Source organism: Stegostoma tigrinum, chromosome 12, assembly GCF_030684315.1.
Source record: "Stegostoma tigrinum isolate sSteTig4 chromosome 12, sSteTig4.hap1, whole genome shotgun sequence".
NCBI classification, from domain to species: Eukaryota; Metazoa; Chordata; class Chondrichthyes; order Orectolobiformes; family Stegostomatidae; genus Stegostoma; species Stegostoma tigrinum.
Genome location: NC_081365.1, coordinates 12,657,795 through 12,680,089, shown reverse-complemented (window position 1 = coordinate 12,680,089; position 22,295 = coordinate 12,657,795). Strand labels below are relative to the sequence as shown.

The 22,295-nt window shown below is 44.4% G+C and overlaps 1 protein-coding gene across 1 annotated transcript in view; it reads right to left on the bottom strand.

Annotated features, from left to right (window-relative positions):
- The window catches only part of jam2a (junctional adhesion molecule 2a), a 93,257-nt gene that overhangs the window by 31,306 nt on the left and 39,656 nt on the right, over positions 1-22,295 (bottom strand). Inside the window, exon 2 of the mRNA XM_048540565.2 lies at positions 8,156-8,221. Within this exon, the coding sequence (XP_048396522.1) occupies positions 8,156-8,221 (66 nt within the window). The remainder of the gene's footprint in view (positions 1-8,155; positions 8,222-22,295) is intronic.

Sequence of the window (22,295 nt, the reverse complement as noted above, 5' to 3'; positions counted from 1 at the left end):
ACCTTGTCTCTGGTGTCTTCCTTGTCACTCTGCGCCAGTCTCTCTGCAAAGCCTTTCCAAGGGTGCGTGATGAGAGAGAAAATCTGCACAATAACCAACAACACAAATGAAAAAAACACAAAACCATGCCAGCAAATGTCACACAGGTGCAATCATAGGCCATGTGGGTCCTATTCCTGTGTCAATAGGTGGGAGGCTGGAAAAGCACAGCAGGCGAGACAGCATCAGAGAAGCAGCAAGGTCAATGTTTCGGGCTGAAACTTGCCTGTACTGCCGTAGAATGGCAGCGTGGCAGACATTTATCTTGACTCCATTTTTAAACCATATCCATCACCTTCTCCAACAATGATCCATTGATCTCAATCCTGAAAGCTTTGATTGTCTTATTCATTTCAGAGAATCAAACAGCTGAGGAGGCCATTCTGTCCATTACTGCTGGTGCTGGTCAATCCATGAACCCTCTGCGTTTGGCCACCCCTTCTTAACTGGGAAAATGGGTGGTTCCTGACACCACTCTCCTGCACACAGCCCTCTTCCTTTGGTGGGAGCAGCTAAACAACTCAGACTTTGGAGTTGGCCGTGTGACACATCATGGCCGTTGCTAGGGCAGTCCAGCAGCCCTTTCTGTCTTGATGCTGCAGAGTTTCTAGTGGCTCTAGAAGTGGGCAGCGACTCTCTTGAGGTGCCAGCTCTTGCAGAAGAACCTCTGGGGCCGAACCAGTTCTAGACTTCAGTTCAAAGGGGTTCTCACACACAGTGCTGAGTCCCTGACTCCGGAGAACATTAACCTTGTCATCTCTTTTCAGACACACTTATAACACCAACCCAAATCTCCTAATTCGCCAACAGGTTTGCAACAACTGTAGTTATGTCCAGGAAGGGTGATAATTCACACTGTGGAAACTAATGGCTGATGTGGTTTACATGGATTTAGTAAGGCCTTTGGCAAGGTTCCACATTGAAGGCTGATCCAAAAGGTATGAGTCCACGGGATTCCGGGCAAGATGGCAAACCGGGTCCAAAGCTGACTTAAAATAGCAGGCAGAGGGTGAGTGATAATGGGAACTGCAGACGCTGGAGAATCCAAGATAACAAAGTGTGGAGCTGGATGAACACAGCAGGCCAAGCAGCATCTCAGGAACACAAAAGCTGATGTTTCGGGCCTAGACCCTCTCTGATGAAGGGTCTAGGCCCGAAATGTCAGCTTTTGTGCTCCTGAGATGCTGCTTGGCCTGCTGTGTTCATCCAGCCTCACACTTTGTTATCTAGGCAGAGGGTGAGAGTTGTTTTTGTAATTGGAAGCCCGTGACCAGCGATGTACACAGGGGGTGTGCTGGGACACTTGCTGTGTGTTACGCACATTAACAACTTGGATGTGAACGTAGAGGGTATAATTAGTCATTTTGCAGATGGGATGAGAATTGGTGGTGTTATTGATACTGATGAGGATGGTCTCAGGGTACAGTCTGATATTGATCAGCTGGTAAATTGGGCACAGCAGAGGCAGAACATCCATAATTGCAAGGTGATGGATTTTGGGAGGTCTAATAAGGGCAAGAGATACACAATGAATGGTAGGTCCCAAGGGATTACTGAGGAACAAAGTGACTTTAATATACAAGTCCATAGATCCCCGAAGGTGTCAGCGCAGGGAGACAGGGTGGTGAAGAAGTCATATGGGATGCTTGTCTTCATTAGCTGGAGTGTATTGGAGCAAGGAAGTCTTATTATGATGTTAAAAAATATTGGTTAGGCCACAGATGGAAAACAGTCTATATTTCTGGTCACCATGCTGTTAGAAGGATGTGGCTGTACTGCAGAAAGATTCACCAGGATGATCCCTGGAATGAAAAGTCTCAGTTATGAGGAGAGACTGGATAGGGTGGGTTTATTTTCCTGGGAGCAAGGCAGGCTGAGGGGGGGAATCTGTTTGAGGTATACAAAATTATGTAGATTGCGAGAAATTCATCCCATGACAGATGTGTTTAAGACCAGAGGACATAAGTTTAAGGTGAGGAGCAAGTAGTTTAGATGATTCTCAGACAAAGAAAACTCATTCATAGGGTGGTAGAAATATAGAATGTGCTACGTGACAGGGTGATGGAGACAGGTACACTCACAATATTTAAGAAGCATCTGGAAGGGGACTTAAAATGCCAGGGAATAGTAGGCTATGGGCCATGTGCAGGCAAATGGGATTAGTGTAGTTTGGTGTTGTTGGTTGGCAGGGACATGGTGGTCTGTTTCTATGCTGTATGACTCTCTTTCTATCTTGTCCATAGGGGGAAAATTCTGAGACACAATCTCCTGAATCATGTACTTCCTGTGGCTGAGCAAGTCCTCCCAGGGACAGAGACTAGTGTAGTCTTCAGCTTTCTGGAGAAATAAAGGATATGGTCTTTGTTTCTGGAGAAATCTATGAAAAATACCACAGAACACCACTAGTGAGTAACTCTTCATTAAAGAATATGGTTCAATAAATTGTGAGGTTCTGTGAATTTTTCTCCAAAGATCTGAATATCCAAGAAAAAAATACTTCCTCACAATCCTGGAACTGCTGCATGATGAGGTAACTGTAACTGTTTGTATAGGATTTAAATATTCCATTGCTCATTTAGGTTAAAGGACTCTAGAGTATGTTGAGCATTTGGCACACTGTGGCAGTCTTCTCTCTCTAAAGGCCACCACTAATGATATGATGCAAGATTGTATCAGCTGCGCTAATTTAGTGTCTCACATTGGCCAAGTACAGGCAGGCGGGACTAGTTTAGTTTGGGATGATGGTCAGCATGGACTGGTTGGACTGAAGGTTCTGTTTCCGAGCTGTGTAACTCAATGAGACGACCAAGAAAGCACTTCAAACACACTGAAAGTCTCACTCTAGCACAGCAGCATAACGCTGATGACAGGGAAGATCTTACCATGAAGCCTACAGAATGATATCAACTTGTCTCTCAAGCTGTAAATAAATGTGGAGCTGGAAAAGCACAGCTGATCAGACAGCATTGAAGGAACAGGAAACTCAACTTTTCCAGCTGAAACCCTCCATCAGGTCCTGACGAAGGGTTTCAGCCAGAACATTGATGTTCCTGCTTGTCGGATGCTGTCTGATCGGCTGTGCTTTTCCAGCTCCACATTTATTGACACTAGCCGCCAGCATCTACAGTTCTGACAGTCCATCAAGCTGTGTTATGCAGCGAGGTCAAACGTTTCAATGCTGAGGCAGAGAAGGAAACAGAGCCTTGCAAAGTGGGATCTCAGAACCTCCTGGGATATCCTGCCTAATGGGTCTTGAGAATCAGCCTTTGCATCCACATGTCCTACAGGAGAAACTAATGACCCTGAGTAGACATCTGCTGTGAATTAACGGTGACTGAACGGGTGCTCCACAGGTTTCACAAGCATATGGTTTTATAAACTGGTAACCATAGTATTAGGTGAGGTGCAAACATTGAACATGAACCTCACGGGTTTTCAACTCTGTGAAATGAACTGTTTTTTTAAAATTAAATTCAGGGATGAGGGCATCACTGGCTAGGCCAGCATTTATTACCCATCCCTAACTGGTCAGAAGGCAGTTCTGAGTCAACCATATTACTGTGGGCCTGGAGTCACATGTAGGCCAGACTAGGTAAGGATGACAGTGATAATGGGAACTGCAGATGCTGGAGAATCCAAGATAACAAAGTGTGAAGCTGGATGAACACAGCAGGCCAAACAGCATCTCAGGAGCACAAAAGCTGACGTTTCGGGCCTAGACCCTTCATCAGAGAGGGGGATGGGGTGAGGGTTCTGGAATAAATAGGGAGAGAGGGGGAGGCGGACCGAAGATGGAGAGAAAAGAAGATAGGTGGAGAGGAGAGTATAGGTGGGGAGGTAGGGAGGGGATAGGTCAGTCTAAGGAAGATGGACAGGTCAAGGAGGTGGGATGAGGTTAGTAGGTAGGAGATGGAGGTGCGGCTTGGGGTGGTAGGAAGGGATGGGTGAGAGGAAGAACAGGTTAGGGAGGCAGAGACAGGCTGGACTGGTTTTGGGATGCAGTGCGTGGAGGGGAAGAGCTGGGCTGGTTGTGTGGTGCAGTGGGGGGAGGGGACGAACTGGGCTGGTTTTGGGATGTGGTGGGGGAAGGGGAGATTTTGAAGCTGGTGAAGTCCACATTGATACCATTGGGATGCAGGGTTCCCAAGCGGAATATGAATTGCTGTTCCTGCAGCCTTCGGGTGGCATCGTTGTGGCACTGCAGGAGGCCCATGATGGACATGTCATCTAAAGAATGGGAGGGGGAGTGGAAATGGCTGACTGGGAGGTGCAGTTGTTTATTGCAAACCGAGCAGAGGTGTTCTGCAAAGCGGTCCCCAAGCCTCCGCTTGGTTTCCCCAATGTAGAGGAAGCCACACTGGGTACAATGGATACAGTATACACAAGCTTCAAAATTTCCCCTTCCCCCACTGCAGCCCAAAACCAGCCCAGCTCGTCCCGTCCCCCCACTGCATCCCAAAACCAGCCCAGCCTGTCTCCGCCTCCCTAGCCTGTTCTTCCTCTCACCCATCCCTTCCTCCCACCCCAAGCCGCACCTCCATCTCCTACCTACTAAACTCATCCCAACTCCTTGACCTGTCCGTCTTTCCTGGACTGACCTATCCCCACCCTACCTCCCCACCTATACTCTCCTCTCTACCTATCTTCTTTTATCTCCATCTTTCGTCCGCCTCCCCTCTCTCCCTATTTATTCCAGAACCCTCACCCCATCCCCCTCTCTGATGAAGGGTCTAGACCCGAAACGTCAGCTTTTGTGCTCCTAAGATGCTGCTTGGCCTGCTGTGTTCATCCAGATTCACACTTTGTTATCCAGGTAAGGATGCCAGTTTCCCTCCCTAAAGGCTTTAGTGAACCAATTGGATTTTCCTGAACAATCGATAATAAAGAACAAAGAACATAGAAAATTACAGCACAGGAACAGGCCCTTTGGCCCTCCAAGCCTGCACTGACCGAGATCCTCTGTCTAAACCTGTCATCTATTTTCTAAGGGTCTGTGTCCATTTGTTCCCCGCCCATCCATGTACTTGTCCAAATATATCTTAAAAGATGCTAATGGTTTCATGGTCACCAGTGGACTCAATTCCAGACATTTATCGAATTCAAATTCCACTCACTGCCATGGCAGGGTTCAAACCTGGGTCTCTGAATTGATAGTTCAGCGATGATACCTCTAGGTCATCGCCTCCCTATCATTAGTCATTCTGGAATGATAACAGCTCCTAGATCTATTAGCATTTCACAGCGGAACCCTTTCCCATGTACACCACCTCCCTGCACTGTGCGGAAGGTCCCGTCAAGACTGAGTCGTCGATTTGCAGGTCACAGCAGAATATATGCGCTCCAGCCAATGTTCTGTTTAAGTTGTACAATATTGTAACAAGCTGAAACTCCTTGTGTGGGCTGTGCATGGGTCAGCTCCTTGAGATTACTTTTACATACATAAACTCCACAAAAGACAAAGGGTGCTCTCAGTGGATTAAACCAGTTGCACACTCCAAAGAAAAAAAATTGTGGGTTTGTTGCCTGCAACAGTGCTCACTTACACCATGGCTTGACTCTTTTATGACACAGGGAGCCGATCCGGGAGCGTGGGCAAGGATAAATCTTACAAAGGCATATCCAGGCTACACTCTGACATGCTCCTGCCCCCATTTGGCTTTCCGGATTTTTCTTCCTCCTTTGGTCTGCCCACTCATCCACAGCATGCAGCAAGGTAAGCTACTTAAAAAGGCAAAATTACCCCCTAATTTTGTGTAGCTTTTTAATTTTGCAAAACACGAGGCAGGAAGACTGTCTTTGACATCAGGGCCATATTTGATCGACTGTGGCATCCAGCAGCCTTTGCAAAATTGGCGTCAATGGGAATCAGGGGCAAACTCACCATTGGTTGGAGTCATACCAGGCATGTCGGAAGTTGGCTGTGATTGTTGGAGGTCAGTCATCTCAGCTCCAGGACCTCTTTGCAGGAGTTTTTTGGAGAGTGAGCAAGGCCTGATCAGCTTCAGCTGTTTCATTGACCTTATCTCCATCACGGGATTGGAAACGGAGAATCATGCAGATAAAGCAAGACCACTTAATGGAAATCGGCACAGCTTGTGTTCGTGTAATAATAAAAAAAACAATGAAAATGCTTTGCTTCAGTGCTACAGGAGAAAGCTTGTTTGACTGAAACAGAAAAACTTCCAACCACTTTCTCATTCATTCCTTTGGGCTTTTCTGGGATGTGTGCCACATAACCATTTAATACAAAAAAACTGGCTGGTTGCCTGTGTCGCTGTCTCTTATTCTTCTCTGTTTAGTCAGAGGAAAGATTGGATACGATCCAACACAATGGGTGTGAGGTATATTTCATCACTAAGACAGCACAATGGGCTGCCTGTTATTTACAGTCAAGACAAAGCAACATCAAAGGTCTCTCGCTAGTGTCACACTGCTAAATTGCCGTAGCGTTCAGGGGTGTGTGGTTACAGGGGGATGCTCCAAGGGGCGGTGTGGACTTGTTGGGCCGAAGGGCCTGTTCCACACTGTAGGTAATCTAATCTAATCTAATCACTGCTAACTGACTCACATCGCTGCATTATACCAGATGCTTGCATTAATACCCAATGGTTTAAAACCATTCATTGGGACTCATTGCTAGAATGGGTAGGGAGACCAACACATTCCCCTATGCCAGAAATGGTGAGTAGGTGACAGGCAGATACACAGCCCACATAGACATAGAACATAGAACAGTACAGCACAGAACAGGCCCTTCAGCCCACAATGTTGTGCCGACCATTGATCCTCATGTATGCACCCTCAAATTTCTGTGACCATATACATGTCCAGCAGTCTCTTAAATGACCCCAATGACCTTGCTTCCACAACTGCTGCTGGCAACGTATTCCATGCTCTCACAACTCTCTGCGTAAAGAACCTGCCTCTGACATCCCCTCTATACTTTCCACCAACCAGCTTAAAACTATGACCCCTCGTGCTAGCCATTTCTGCCCTGGGAAATAGTCTCTGGCTATCAACTCTATCTATGCCTCTCATTATCTTGTATACCTCAATTAGGTCCCCTCTCCTCCTCCTTTTCTCCAATGAAAAGAGACCAAGCTCAGTCAACCTCTCTTCATAAGATAAGCCCTCCAGTCCAGGCAGCATCCTGGTAAACCTCCTCTGAACCCTCTCCAAAGCATCCACATCTTTCCTATAATAGGGCGCCCAGAACTGGACGCAGTATTCCAAGTGCGGTCTAACCAAAGTTTTATAGAGCTGCAACAAGATCTCACGACTCTTAAACTCAATCCCCCTGTTAATGAAAGCCAACACACCATATGCTTTCTTAACAACCCTGTCCACTTGGGTGGCCATTTTAAGGGATCTATGTATCTGCACACCAAGATCCCTCTGTTCCTCCACGCTGCCAAGAATCCTATCCTTAATCCTGTACTCAGCTTTCAAATTCGACCTTCCAAAATGCATCACCTCGCATTTATCCAGGTTGAACTCCATCTGCCACCTCTCAGCCCATCTCTGCATCCTGTCAATGTCCCGCTGCAGCCTACAACAGCCCTCTACACTGTCAACGACACCTCCGACCTTTGTGTCGTCTGCAAACTTGCTGACCCATCCTTCAATCCCCTCGTCCAAGTCATTAATAAAACATATGAGAGCAAACATCACATTTTCTCAGAGAAAAAAAATGTTGCTGATTTGGCAAAGGAAAGATGAGCAATGCAATCACACTGTACAATATTTGTGAAAATTTCTTTGTCTCATCAATAATCAACCCTGAACAACTTTACGCTGCCACGTAATAGTGTGCAAAGGACTTCATACAAACGTTCATGACAAACGTCACTCAGAATGGTGACAGCACTTTTCATATCATTGAGTAAATTCATCTCTCCTGACAAGAAACAACATTCCACATTTATATTGCACCACTGAATAGTAAAATGGCCCATGGCGCAGAGAGTGTTACCAAGCATCACTCGTTTAATCAAAGACAGGTGGGCAAATGCTGAGTGAAAGCCGAAGATTTTCACAAAGCAATTTAGCAGAAGGAGGAGAAATTGAGAGATGTTACAGCAGGAACTTGAGAGTTACTGGTGGAATGAATACTTACAATCATGTTCATGTGTTTCCACTTCTTTATTTGAAGATGTAATGATGACTCCATGGCTTCGGTAAACTGAGAAGAAAGATAAGAAATAGCTCGGTGAGGTTGCATCAAACATGACAGGCTACAATGTTTGTTGATGTTGGTCCAAACACAGAGCCATTCTCTCTGCCAATGGGTGTGTGTGTGTGTGTGTGTGTGTGTGTGTGTGTGTGTGTGTGTGTGTGTGTGTGTGTGTGTGTGTGTCTCTCTCTCTCTCTCTCTCTCTCTCGGGGGGAAGGGGGAAGAGTGGTCTCAACACATATATCCACATCATGTGTACATACAGACATATGCCCTCCCTCCACCTCCTATTCCAAGGGTGCAGACTCATTCAACATTACCACAACTGACAATAGTGCCTTTGAATGTACTGCAACATCCAGCTTCACCAGAATTAAATCAGGTGGAAACTGGCACTGCGCCACTTGAGGAGATATTAGGATGAATAACCAAATGCCTGATTAAACAGATTTAGGAACATAGGAAAGACATTTAGACCATTCAGCTTGCTATGCCACTTGAGGAATCATCTCTTTAAACATAACTTACCTGCACTTTCTCCCTTGATATCATTAGCTTCCGGAAGCCTGTCAATTCCACTGGGAACATGCTTAGTGATTCAGTTTCCACAGCCCACTGGTTGGAAAGTTCCAAAGATTCACCATCCCTGCAGATATTGCTCCTCATCTCAGTTGAGTGCACTACCCCTTATGCTAAAATTACACCTTGAGACCCACCAGCTGGGGGAAGCATCTCATCAGCAACATCCTGTCATGCCTTGCAAGAATTTTGTAAATTTCAATAAGATCATCTCTTATTCTTCAAATTCACAGTCACAACTTCCTCAATCTCTCTTTCCTGCCACCCCAGGGATTAACCTGGTGAAACCCTGTTGCACACTTTACGCCAAACGTATCTTTCCTCAGGTAAGGGGACCAAAACCATATGCAATATTCCAGGTGCTGTCTCACCAAGGCTCTACTCAACAGCAGCAAGACATATTCTGTACTCAAACCCCCTTCCATTGATAGCTAAAAAACTAGTTGCCATCCAAAATGCTTGCTGTATCTGCATGTGACTTCTGTACAAGATGTTATATTGTGATATTGAAGTTTATAAAACCATGATGGGCATAGGTAAGGTGAACAACAAGGGTCTTTTCCCTTGGGTGGGTGAATTCAAAACAAGGGAGCATATTTTTAAGGTGAGAGGAGAAAGATTTTAAAAAGGACTTGAGGGGCAACATTTTGGTTTTACGCAGAGAGCGGTTCATGTGTGGAATGATGTGCCAGAGAAAGTGGTGGACGTGGGTACAGTTACAACGTTTAAAAGACATTTGGATAAGTTCATGAATATGAAAGGTTCACAAGGATAGAGACCAAGCGCAGGCAGGTGACACTAGTTCACTTTAGAATACCTGGTCGGCATGGACTAGTGGGGCCAAACGGTCTGTTTCCGTGCTGTATGACTCTACCCATTTGGGCACCTGCACTTTCCAGACTCTCACGATTTAAGAAATATCCTACCTTTCTGCTTTTTTTTCCTACGAAGTGAATAACATCACTTCTATTTACTTTGTATTTCATCTGCCATATTCTAGCACATTTGCTTTGACTGGGAAAGTCCTCCTTTAGTATCCCTGTATCCTCTTTGAACTAATGTTCCCAACCAGTTTGGTATCATTAGAAAATCTGAAAACTTTACAATGGATCCCCACCTCCCAATCATTTATCTGAATTGTGAACAACTTGGAACCTAACCCTGACTCTTATGATACTCCATTATTGACAACCTGCAAACCTGAGATTTACTGCTGCTCTCTCCCTTTTGGCTATTCACCAATTATTTATTCATATAATTGTATTCCCCTCTGTTGATCTAAAGGAGCAGCCTCTCGCTTGCAGCTCACCTCCTAATGGCCAAGGCCTGAGTACCATCTACAAGGCACAAATCAGGAGTGTGATGGAATACTCCCCACTTGCCTGGATGGGTGCACCTCCAATAATACTCAAGAAGCTTGACACCATCCAGGACAAAGCAATCCACTTGGTTGTTTGCGGATGTGGTGTCAGTCCTTCCACCGCTGACACGTTATGACTGCAGGATGTACCATCTACAAGATGCACCTGAACAACTCACCCAGGCTCCTCAGGTAACAACTTTCTAGTCCATAATCTCTAAAGTCTAGAAGGACCACAGCAGCAGCAGGGGCAGCACAGTGGCTCAGTGGTTAGCACTGCTGCCTCACACTGTCAGGAACCCATGATCTATGCCAAGCCTCAGGTGTCTGTGTAGAGTTTGCACATCCTCCCTGTGTCTGTGTGGGCTTCCTCCTACAGTCCAAAGATGTGCAGGTTAGGTGGATTGGCCATGCTAAATTTCCCATAGCGTCCAAGGATGTCCAAGGTTAGGTGGCTTAGCCGTGAGACGTGCAGGGTGTTAGGGTAGAGCAGTGGGTCTGGGTGGGATGCTCTTCGGAGGGTCTGCGTGAACTTGATGGCTTGCTTCCACACTGTAGGTGTTCTAATCTTTGATATGGGAATGCTGCCATGTTCGCTTCCAAGCCAATCATCACCCAGACTTGGAAATATATTGCGGTTCCTTCAATGTCACCTGGTTAAAATCCTGGATTCTCTCCTTATTGTATTATGCGTTTACCAAGCCAAAGAGACAGCAAGAGTTCCAGAAGCCTCTGCAGTCAAGGGACAATGGTAGAGTCGGCAGTTTCCAGGCTCCTGTACCTGGGTTTGTCCTCTGCTTTTTCTTGCCTTTCCCCTTCTTCTTTTCTGAGTTTTTTCTCAGTCTTCACTTAAACCTACCCGATAAAGAGAGTTCTTCAGTAGGACGTGGCGGCTTCAATGGGTTCCGGAATTGCGGTGGCATCTTCAGAGACAGTGTGACTAGAATCAGTCGATCAGCCTGCAAAGCATGGAGCAAGGCTGCTCACTTCCATAGGGAGTGGGTCCGTTCCAGCATCATGGCATGGGCTGCTGTAGCTCAGAGTAGGATTGTAGGGTCGGAGAAGAAGTTGGACTCTCTTCAAGTTATCTTTCTTTATATTTTGTTTTAGAGAGGAGCTGATGGCCGAGTGGTATTATTGCTGGACTGTTAATCCAGATAATGGCTGGGTCTGGGTTTCAATCCCACCATGGTAGATGGTGGAATTTGAATTCAATAAATATCTGGAATTAAGAATCTAATGATGATCATGAATCCATTGTCTATTGTTGGAGAAAAACCCATCTGGTTCACTAATGTCTTATAGGGAAGGAAAATGCCCTCCTTACCTGGTCTGGCCTACATGTGAATCTAGACCCACAGCAATGTGGATGACTCTTATTCGCCCTCTGGGCAATGAGGGATGGGCAATAAATGCAGCCTGGCCAATGATGCCCTCATCCCGTCAATGAATAAAGGGAAAAACATTTAAGTTAATGAAAATGGTGCTGATGCACAGTGACAGGACTCACTTTTCACTGTATTTACATTAAATCATTTATTGTCGTGTGTATTCAATCAGGTGGCTCAGCACCATCTTCTAAAGGGCATTTGGAAAGGGCAATAAACATTGGCTCAGCCAGCAAAGCCCATATCTCACAATCGATAAATCAAAGTGAAATTGTGATGTTTCACCCTTTCAGCTAGTAAATGGATGTTCAAGTTTCTCTTTAAATGGCTATTTTTCTCTGAGAAGATCCTGATATTAGAAGTACTGAGTGAGTAATTCAGCCTGAAGTGCTACCTTTTGGATGAGGTGTTAAGCCGAGGCACGTGAACGTGAAAGATGCCTAGGTATTATTTGCAAAAAAAAAACCCGACAGTGGTCTCTCCCTAGTCAATATTTATCTCTTAACAAACACTGCTAAGTGGAGATAGCAAGAACTGCAGATGCTGGAGCCAGAGATAACACAGTGTGGAGATGGAGGAACACAGCAGGCCAGGAAGCGTCAGAGGAGCGGGAAAGGTTGATGCAGTTTGGGCCAAATTGGGATGGCCTAACTGTTGTTTGGAATCCATTGGGGATGATCCTGCTGCATTCCAACCCAAAACGTCGACTTTCCTGCTCCTCTGATGCTACCACTGTCGGTTTTTTTTTTGCAAATAATACCTAGGCACCTTTCACGTCCATGTGCCTCGGCTTAACACCTCATCCAAAAGGTAGCACTTCAGGCCGAATTACTCACTCAGTACTTCTAATATCAGGATCTTCTCAGAGAAAAATAGCCATTTAAAGAGAAACTTGAACATCCATTTACTAGCTGAAAGGGTGAAACATCACAATTTCACTTTGTTTTATCGATGCTGCTTGGCCTGCTGTGTTCTTCCAGCTCCACACTGTGTTGACACTGCTAAATGGAGGCAGATTAACTACATTAGAGTGTGTGGGATTTTGCTAGGTGCATATTGTCTGCCTTATTTCCTGCAGTCTTCAAAAACATTTTTCATTGGTTGTGAAGTGTTTTTATTAGTCCTGAGGTCATGAAAAGCAAGATTTCTTTTTCTCGCTTTCCACGTTTACCATGGCAGCTCTGACAATTGTCTCTATTCTGGAAGTCAGTCTGGCTCAAAGCTGCAGTTGCTAAGCAACACACACTTTACAGGTCAGTCTCTTCTCAAGCTAATCATTGTAAAAGTGAGGAATGAAATCCCAAAATCTGCTGAAGCCGCAAAGCAGGAGGTAATTTCAAAACTGAAATTGACAGGTTTTTGTAAACTTCATGTGCTCTTATATGGGCCAATGCATGTGACTGAGATCAAGGTATGGATTATAAATAGTCCAAGTGGAAGGTGATGAATGACATAGTCCTGCTCCTGTATTCTTGTTGAGCATTCCTTTGGATGTCTTGCATTTCATTAACTGTATATTTGCCACACTCCTCAGATACCAACAGCATTTGATCTTCTAGACTCAGGCATGACTTTGAAAGAATACTATTGAGAATTTCAGGGCAATTTTTGTTGGCTACATTCATGGAACCAGCCCGATTTTCATGTCACACCCTCGTCAACAGATATTCTCACAGATCTTCACATTCACCAGCGTTGTTCCTATGGGGGAAGGTCTTGATCAAATCTCATCTTATTCTCAGATGAGTTTTTATTACATAAAGCTTTTTCTCATGCCTACCTTGGCACTTTTTTTTGTCAATCACCTTACATAAATATCCTCTGCCTTTTGACCCTTCTGTTAAGGTGAACAGTCTGTCCTTTTCAATGATGAATACACACCTAACAGTTTTGAATTCCATCAACAAGTCTCCTTTCAACCTTTTCCTCCACTGAGAACATCTTCACTTGTCTAAACTACACAACTGAAGCTCCTCATTCCTGGAATGATTCTGATGGCCAGTTTCTGCACTCTCTCTAACGTCTCCACATTCTTCCAGAACTACAGTCAAGACTCCATCTGAGGCATCTTCGTTAATGCTCCTGCCTCTTGGTAAAACAAGATCTTGCAGTTCTGTAAAAGTTCTTTGTGTACTGTTATGGACCAGACCAGACCCCCTCAAAATATTTTAAGAAGGTAGCCTAGACCCTAACACTTCTTTTTTGAAGGCAAATGTAACATGCTCTGTTCCAGATGCAATTTGACTGGTCAAACTACTTGATGTTAAGCAAAACACCATTTATTCAACACTATTGTTAAAATACAACAAAATAAAGAAGAATTTAGAATAACTTAATAGAATAATAGATATAGTAACTATTATAAATTATCAACACCTCATAAATGCAACCCTTGGCAAGAAGGCAAATTCAGAAAATAGATTTGTCTACCAATTAACCCAGTCGCAGAGAGAAACCCCCAGCATCTAGTTTTAACTGAGAGACGGAAAAGATAACTTCTACTTCTTCAAAACTCCAGCAGCTTCTGTTTGACCTGTAGGCTAAAAAAAACTAGAAATCCTGGTCCATGAGAGCTGGCTACACCCATCAGGCTGCTTCTATTGTTCCAACTTTAATTAAAAAATACTCAAGGCCTCCCAAGCTGTTTACTGGCTTTCCAAATAGACAGCTCATTACCTCCGTCCTCTATTTAAAAAAAAGACAAAACAACATTATATGGAGGCATTTTGAAGTACTTCACACAGGAGGAGGAACAGAGCACTCAACCCCTTAAGCTTGTCCCATAGTTTGATTAGATAATGGCTGATCTGTACCTCAATGGCAGTTATTTTCTATAGATTTGATAAAACTCTAGAGAATTAGACATTGGGATGTTACACAGAACAGCTCTTCTCATCCTCAAATGAACTTAGCATCTGCCTCAGCTCAGTGAACTGGTTCAGTGGATGACTTTCCCAAAGAAATTCATTCTGTCCTGTTGTTGCAGAGGTTTTAAAATGGTTAATAAGCCACAGAGGGAGGATTCAATCATGTGTGTGATGTAACAAGGAAGGACAGATCTGTGTTGTAGAGTTGTACACAGTTACTTTTGCTGACCGAAGAGGAACTGATAGAAACCTTCCACTCCTTTAAGGGCTATATTTTCCTTCTGTATGAGAAAGTATACATTTATCAAGATGATGCAGTCCCAAAACAAAACTCTAATGTTCTGAGATAGTAGGAACTGCAGATGCTGGAGAATCTGAGATAACACGGTGTGAAGCTGGATGAGCACAGCAGGAAAGCTTGACGTTTTTAAAGAAGGGTCCCAACCCGAAACGTCAAGCTTTCCTGATCCTCTGATGTTGCTTGGCCTACTGTGTTCATCCAGCTTCACACCGTGTTATCTCTAATGTTCTGAGGATTGTTTAAATCTAAACTAGAGTTTTCATAACAACAGTGACTTGATATTTTTCAAGACTTGTTAAATGTTGATGCAGGAGTTGGAAGATATGGGCTGGAGGATATTGGGGACGCAGGGCTGCAGAGGTAGTGCATATAAATAGGAATAAAAACTGAACATAGAACAATAAGTGCTCATAAAAACCAAATTTCATAACATCAACGCAGCACTCCAATACTGACAGCTGGGCTCAATCGTGGCCTTGAGGTCAGAAGGTTCAACCATCTATCCAGTCTGATTGAGGGTGTGCTGGCCAATATTTATCTGAAAACCAATCTCACTGAAACAGATTATCGAGTCAACATTACATTCCTGGAACCTTGGTGTGCTTAAATTGGTAGCAGTGTTTCCCACATTAAAACAGAGACTACACTGCAGAGTTATTTTGTTGTTGGTAAAGTTATTTGGAATATCAGGATGATATTAATTGATTCTTTTCTTTCCTTCCTGTCACAGGGTAGTTTTCCGTTTTACGAGTGGTTGATGGTTGATACTTAGCCTACCATCAGGAACTCATCCAGTTTGATTGTGTACCAAATTTTATATCACAAGGTTTCTTGCCAGGACAGGAGACAGTCACTTTGCAGTTCACTGCTCTGTAAGGAAGTAATTGAAGCTCAATCCACTCAAGTAATGATGGTTTTCTTCCAGACATGTGGTCTGAGCACGTAGCTATTGACATGCCTAATAACAGATATGTGGCACTGAGCAGGCATAGCCATTATTTTGTCAATGGATAAACTCTGAGTGACTCCCACCAGGAAAATTGTAGCTCAGCGAGTTACATTTCTTCAGAGGTGCAGGAGATTCTTTCATTCTCAAACACTTGAACATTGTCCACCCATTGGAAGGAAGAAGTTTAAAAGACACTCAGAGAGCAGCAGCACAATGGTGACTCCTCTGTTCAACACTTGCACTTGAACACAGCTTAACTACAGGAGCAAGCCCGTTACTTCAAACCCCAGACCAGACAGAGCCCTGGGTATGCATCCTAGTGGAAGCTGGCTGGCAGCCCTTTCCCACTCCACTGGACCACTCAGCAGGTGAGGGTGAGGGGTGAAAGGGATGGAGTAAGGAGCTGGCATAAATGCAAAGCCATTTCAGGGCATTCCAAAGAAAAAAATTGACAATCATCATCATCGTAGGATCCCTACAGTGTGAACACAGGCCCTTTGGCCCAACAAGTCCACACCGACCCTCAGACATCCCAAACAGACCCATCCCCATTTAACCTACCTAATCTAAACATTGCTGAACACTATGGGCAATTTAGCACAGCCAATCCACCTAGTCTGCACGTCTTTGAATTGTGGGAGGAAACTGGAGCACCCAGAGGAAACACACGCAGACACAGGGAGAATGTGCAAACTCCATACCGATAGCCACCGAGGGTGGAATTGAACCCGGGTTCCTCGTGCTGTGAGGCAGCAGTGCTAACCACTGAGCCACCGTACTGCCCCAATTTCTAGCAATTGGCACCCATAAAAATCAAACTTCAAAATATCAACACAGCACTCCAATACTGTTGAATGTTTTGAATACAGTGCTTACTTTATTCTGGGTGTTCACTTGATGCTTAGCCCCTTAGCTGTTTAAATGGAAGGAATTTCAATTGGTGTTTAATGGACATTTCTTATGACTGCAACATTCAACATGATTATTCCTCCAGATCCCCATTAACCAGGATTGTCAGATATTTTAAAGGGGAAGATGTGCTCCATATTGAATTATTCCAAAACCATGGGCATTGTGAACAGAGCCTGAGGTGGCAGTCCAGCATTTAATGCAATAATCGCTATTTAGAGCAATGTTATTACAATGCTGAGGGCTGAAGAACACTTTCTGTGCTGTAAAACTCTAAGGTTCCATTAAATTCTATTCAATTTTCAAGCTGCAGGTGAGAGACAGATGTTGAGGTCACTGTTCTCAGGAGCCAGTAGCTCCCTTATGGTCCTTAAATCACATGGTAACCATTAAAATAGGTTATTTCTCCATGAGGGCCATATGTGTCACAGCAGATACATTCAGTTTCAGTTATGGTCCTTAAATCACATGGTAACCATTAAAATAGGTTATTTCTCCATGAGGGCCATATGTGTCACAGCAGATACATTCAGTTTCAGTTATGGTCCTTAAATCACATGGTAACCATTAAAATAGGTTATTTCTCCATGAGGGCCATATGTGTCACAGCAGATACATTCAGTTTCAGTTATGGTCCTTAAATCACATGGTAACCATTAAAATAGGTTATTTCTCCATGAGGGCCATATGTGTCACAGCAGATACATTCAGTTTCAGACTGATTGTTTACATTCATCTCAGTCCAAAATCAAAGCTGAACAGAATGCAGCACTGAGGGAGTGTGCATTGTTGGAAATGCCAACTTTCACATGAGACAGGAGACCAAGATCCTGCCTACCACCTGAGGTGGATATGAGATGGTATCATTCTGAAGGTGAACAAGGTAAGCCTGCCTAGTGTCTCAATCCATATTTAGTCTTTTACCAACTCCGAAAAGAGATGATTTTATCATTACCTTACTGCTGTTTGTGAGCACTTAACATTCACAAATTTCTGAAGAAGGGTCTAAGCCCGAAACGTCAGCCTTCCTGCTCCTCTGATGCTGCTTGGCCTGCTGTGTTCATCCAGCTCTACACCTTGTTATCCCACAAATTATTAACTGTCTTTTCTCCAAATGCCTAGACTTCAAAATTACCTCACTGGCTGTAAAGTGCTTTGGGATGCTTGCAGTTTGTGAAAGATGCATGTTTTGAGTAAACTCTCATCATGTTTGTTGACAGCTAGCTTGACTGAACATGGATTGTAAAAGAATCCTTATTCTGTTCCTCAGATGACGGCAATGTCTGTGTATCAAATTCCAGTAGGATTTATGGTAATTTGCAGCAGGTGGATAGCAGTAGGATACTTGCTCAGCCTAATCATAGAAGTCCTACAGTGTGAAAGCAGGCTATTTGGCCCATCAATTCCACACACGGACCCTCCGAAGACCCACCCAGAACCACACCCCCATTCTATCCCTCTAACCCTACATTTAGAACATAGAGCTTGTACTGTGCTGTACTGTTCTTCGGCCCACAATGTTGCACCAAACTTTTACTCTAATCCTGAGGTCTACATTATACTATCATCCATATGCCTATCTAATAGCTGCTTAAATGCCTCCAATGAGGCCTACTCCACTACCCTCTCTGGCTATGCATTCCATGCCCCGACCACTCTCTGTGTAAAGAGCCTACCTCTGATGTCTCCCCGATATCTACCTCCACTCACTTTAAAAACTTTGCCCCCTCATAATAGCTACCTCCACCCTAGGAAAAAGTCTCTGGCTGTCTATCTATACCTCCGATCATTTTGTACACTTCTACCAAGACACCTCTCATTCTTCATCGTTCTGAAGAGAAAAGCTCTAGCTCTCTCAAACGTTCCTTGTAAGACCTTCCCTCCATTCCAGGAAACACCCTGGTAAATCTCCTCTGCACCTTTTCCAATGCTTCCACATCTTTCCTGTAATGAGGCGACCAGAACTGGACACAACACTCCAGATGTAGCTGAACCAGGCTTTTGTATAGCTGGACCATAACTTCAAGGCTCTTGAACTCAATCCCTCTATTAATGAAAGCTAACACACCATACACCTTAACAACTCGATCCACCTGGCTGGTAGCTTTCAGGGAACTGTGGACATGAACCCCAAGATCCCTCTGCTCCTCCACACTGTCAAGAGTCTTTCCATTAATGCTGTATTCTGCTTTCAAGTTTGTCCTTCCAAAATGAATCACCTCATACTTTTCGGATTAAACTCCATCTGCCACTTCTCAGCTCAGCTCTGTATTCTATCAATGTCCCTTTGTAACCTAGAACAGCCCTCCGCACTGTCCACAACGCGACCCACCTTCATATCATTCGCGAACTTACTAATCCACACTTCCACTCATTCATCCAAATCATTTACAAAAATCACAAATAGACGATGACCCAGAACAGATCCTTGTGGTACACCACTCGTAACTGAGCACCATGTTGAATATTTTCCATCCACTACCACCTTTTGCCTTCTAAGAGTCAGCCAATTCTGAATCCAGGCTGCCACATTTCTTCCTGTCCTATGCTTCCTCACCTTCTGCATAAGCCTGCCATGGGGAACCCTATCAAACGCCTTACTTAAATCCATGTATACCACATCCACTGCTCTACCTTCACCCACGTGTTTGGTCACATCTTCAAAGAATTCAATAAGGTTTGTGAGGCATGATCTACCCCTCACAAATCCATGCTGACTATCGTGAATCAAACTGTACCTTTCCAAATGATCATAATTCCTGTCTCTCAGAATCCTTTCCAATAATTTGCCCCCCACTGATGTAAGACTAACTGGCCTGTAGTTTCCAGGGTTATCCCCGTTCCCTTTGTTGAACAAGGGAATGACATTTGCCCCTCTCCAATCTTCCGGCACTATACCCATGGACAGTGAGGACGAAAAGATCATCGTCAAAGGCCCTGTGATCTCTTCCCTCGTTTCCCGTATAATCCTTGGCTAAATCCCATCAGGCTTGGGGGACTTATCTATCTTCAACTTCCTCAAAATTCCTAGTACATCTTCCTTACTAATATCGACCTCCTCTAGCCTACCTGCCTGTTAAACACTGTCCTCCTCTACAACTAGGTACCTCTCAACTGTGAATGCCGATGAAAAGTATTCATTAAGGACCTCTCCTATCTCTTTCGGCTCCGTGCACAAATTCCCTTTACAACCCTTGATCGGCCTTACCCTTTCTCTGGTCATTCTCTTATTCCTCACACATGTGTAAAAAGCCTTGGGGTTTTCCTTGATCCTATCTGCCAAGGTTTTCTCATGCCCCCTTACAGATCTCCTTAGCCCTTTCTTTAGCTCCTTCCTGGATAACTTGTATCCCTCTAGAGCTTTATCCATTCCTTGTTTCCTAAACCTTACATAAACCTCCTTCTTCCTCTTAACTAGTCGGTTGATCTCTCTTGAGAACCAAGGCTCCCTCACACGACCGCATGTTCCCTGTCTGCTAGGAACAAATATATCGGGCACACGCAGTATGCATTCCTTAAACAATCTCCACATTTCAATCGTGTTCTTCCCTGATAACATCTGTTCCCATTTTATGTTACCCAGTCCTCACCAAACAGAATTGTAAGTATCCTTCCCCCAATTATAAATCTTACCCTGCTGTACGTACCTATCCTTTTCCATAACTGTAACAGAGTTTATGATCGCTACCGGCAAAATGCTCCAAATTTAAAGTGCCCTCTTCTCGTGTTGGTCTATCGATAAACTGTGTCAGGAATCCTTCCTGAACGCACTGAACAAATTCTGCTCCATCTAAACTATTATAACTAAAATATTTCCAAACAATATTTGGAAAGTTGAAGTAACCCATGACTACAACCCTGTGACTTCTGCACCTTTCCAGTATCTGCCTCCCAAGCTGCTCCTCTACTTCCCTCCAACTATAAGGGGGTCTGTAAAAAAAAAAACCCTTTCTTGTTCCGGACCTCAACCCAAAGTGAATCTGCAGACATATCATTCTCAAACTGCGTTTCAGTAGCTGCTATACTTGCCCTGACTAGCCATGCCATTCCCCTGCCTCTTTTTCCACCCTCCCAACTTCTTTGAAAGCATTTCAATCCTGGAACTTCCAACAACCATTCCTGTCCCTGAGTTACCCAAGTTTCTGTAACGGCCACAACATCATAGTTCCTAATACTGACCCATGCTCTAAGTTCATCCGCCTCATTTCTGATACTTCTAGCATTGAAGTATACACACCTCAAACAATCTCTGTGTCCGCAATTACGCTCCATCCACCACATTTTGTTAGAAACAACCTCATTCCCTGATGTGTCTGACGGAAGGCCAAGTTCCTCATCCTCCAAATTATAATTCTGGTTTTCTGCCCCTGCCAATCTAGTTTAAACCATCCCGTACAGCACTAGCAAACCTCTCTCCCAGGATATTTGTGCCCTTCTGGTTTAGGTGCAACCTGTCCTTACTGTACAGGTCCCACCTTCCCCAGAATGTGCTCCAATTATCCACATAATGGAAGCCCCCCCTCCTACACCAGCCCTGTAGCCACGTGTTTAGCTGCACTCTCTCCCTATTTCCTACCTCATTATCACGTGGCACTGGTAGTAATCCAGAGGTAACTACCCCGTTTGTCCTGGGCTTCAGCTTCCAACTTAACTCCCTGTACTCGTTTTTCACATTCTCTGTCCTTTTCCTACGTATGTCATTGGTACTGATGTGTACCATTACTGCTGGTTGCTCACCCTCCCTCTTAATGACCTTGAAGACACGATCTGAGACATCACGGACCCTGGCACCCAGGAGGCAACATACCCCATCCGTTCATCTCGTTTGCGTCCACAGAGCTGCCTATCTGTGCCTCTTACTATTGAATCCCCCACTACAATTGCTCTCCTATTCTCTCCCCCTTCCCTTCTGTGCCACAGGGCCAGGCTCAGTGCCAGAGACCTGTCCGCTATGGCCTTCCCATGGCAGGTCGCCCCCACCAACAGTATCCAAAACGGTGTACTTATTATTGAGGGGAACGGCCACAGGGGTTCCCTGCACTGTCTGTCTATTCCCTTTCCCCTTCCGGACAGTCACCCAGCTGCCCTTCCCATGGCCAAGGTCAGAAGTCACATGATACCAGGTCATAGTCCAACAGGTTTATTTGAAATCGCAAGCTTTTGGACTTCTGCTCCTTTGTCAGGTGGTGAGGGGAAGTACATAGGCACAAAAGTTTTAGGCAGATCAAAAGCAGGTGCATATGGTGTGAGTGGAGTGTCGACAGGCTGAATATTAAGTCTCTGCAGGTGACCAAAGTGTCAGATGGTTTAAGTAAAGTATCAACAGCTGAATAACAAGTGAAGGGATGATCTATAATCCAATTAAATGAGGCAGAGAGATAATTACAAAAAATGAAAAGTAAGGTGGTGTTGGAGATAAACCAAATGACTGGAATAACATGTTAAATGTAAGAGTTGCATTCTAAGGATCTAACTAAAGTGATAAGTAATCCAAAGCTGTACAAATTAAGGTAGAGAGATCACAACAAGTTCTCAAGGTGAGGAAGATTTTACAGATACGCATGGCCCCACTCTACTGTCCAATCAACGATGATTCTGTGTTGTTGTGTATCTTGACGACCACCTTGGAGGATGCTTACCCAAAGATTGGAGGCTGAATCGCCAGACAGGAGTGTTCCCTCCTAGTTGGGGAACATGTCTGCGATCAAGGACATGCAGCCTATGATCTTT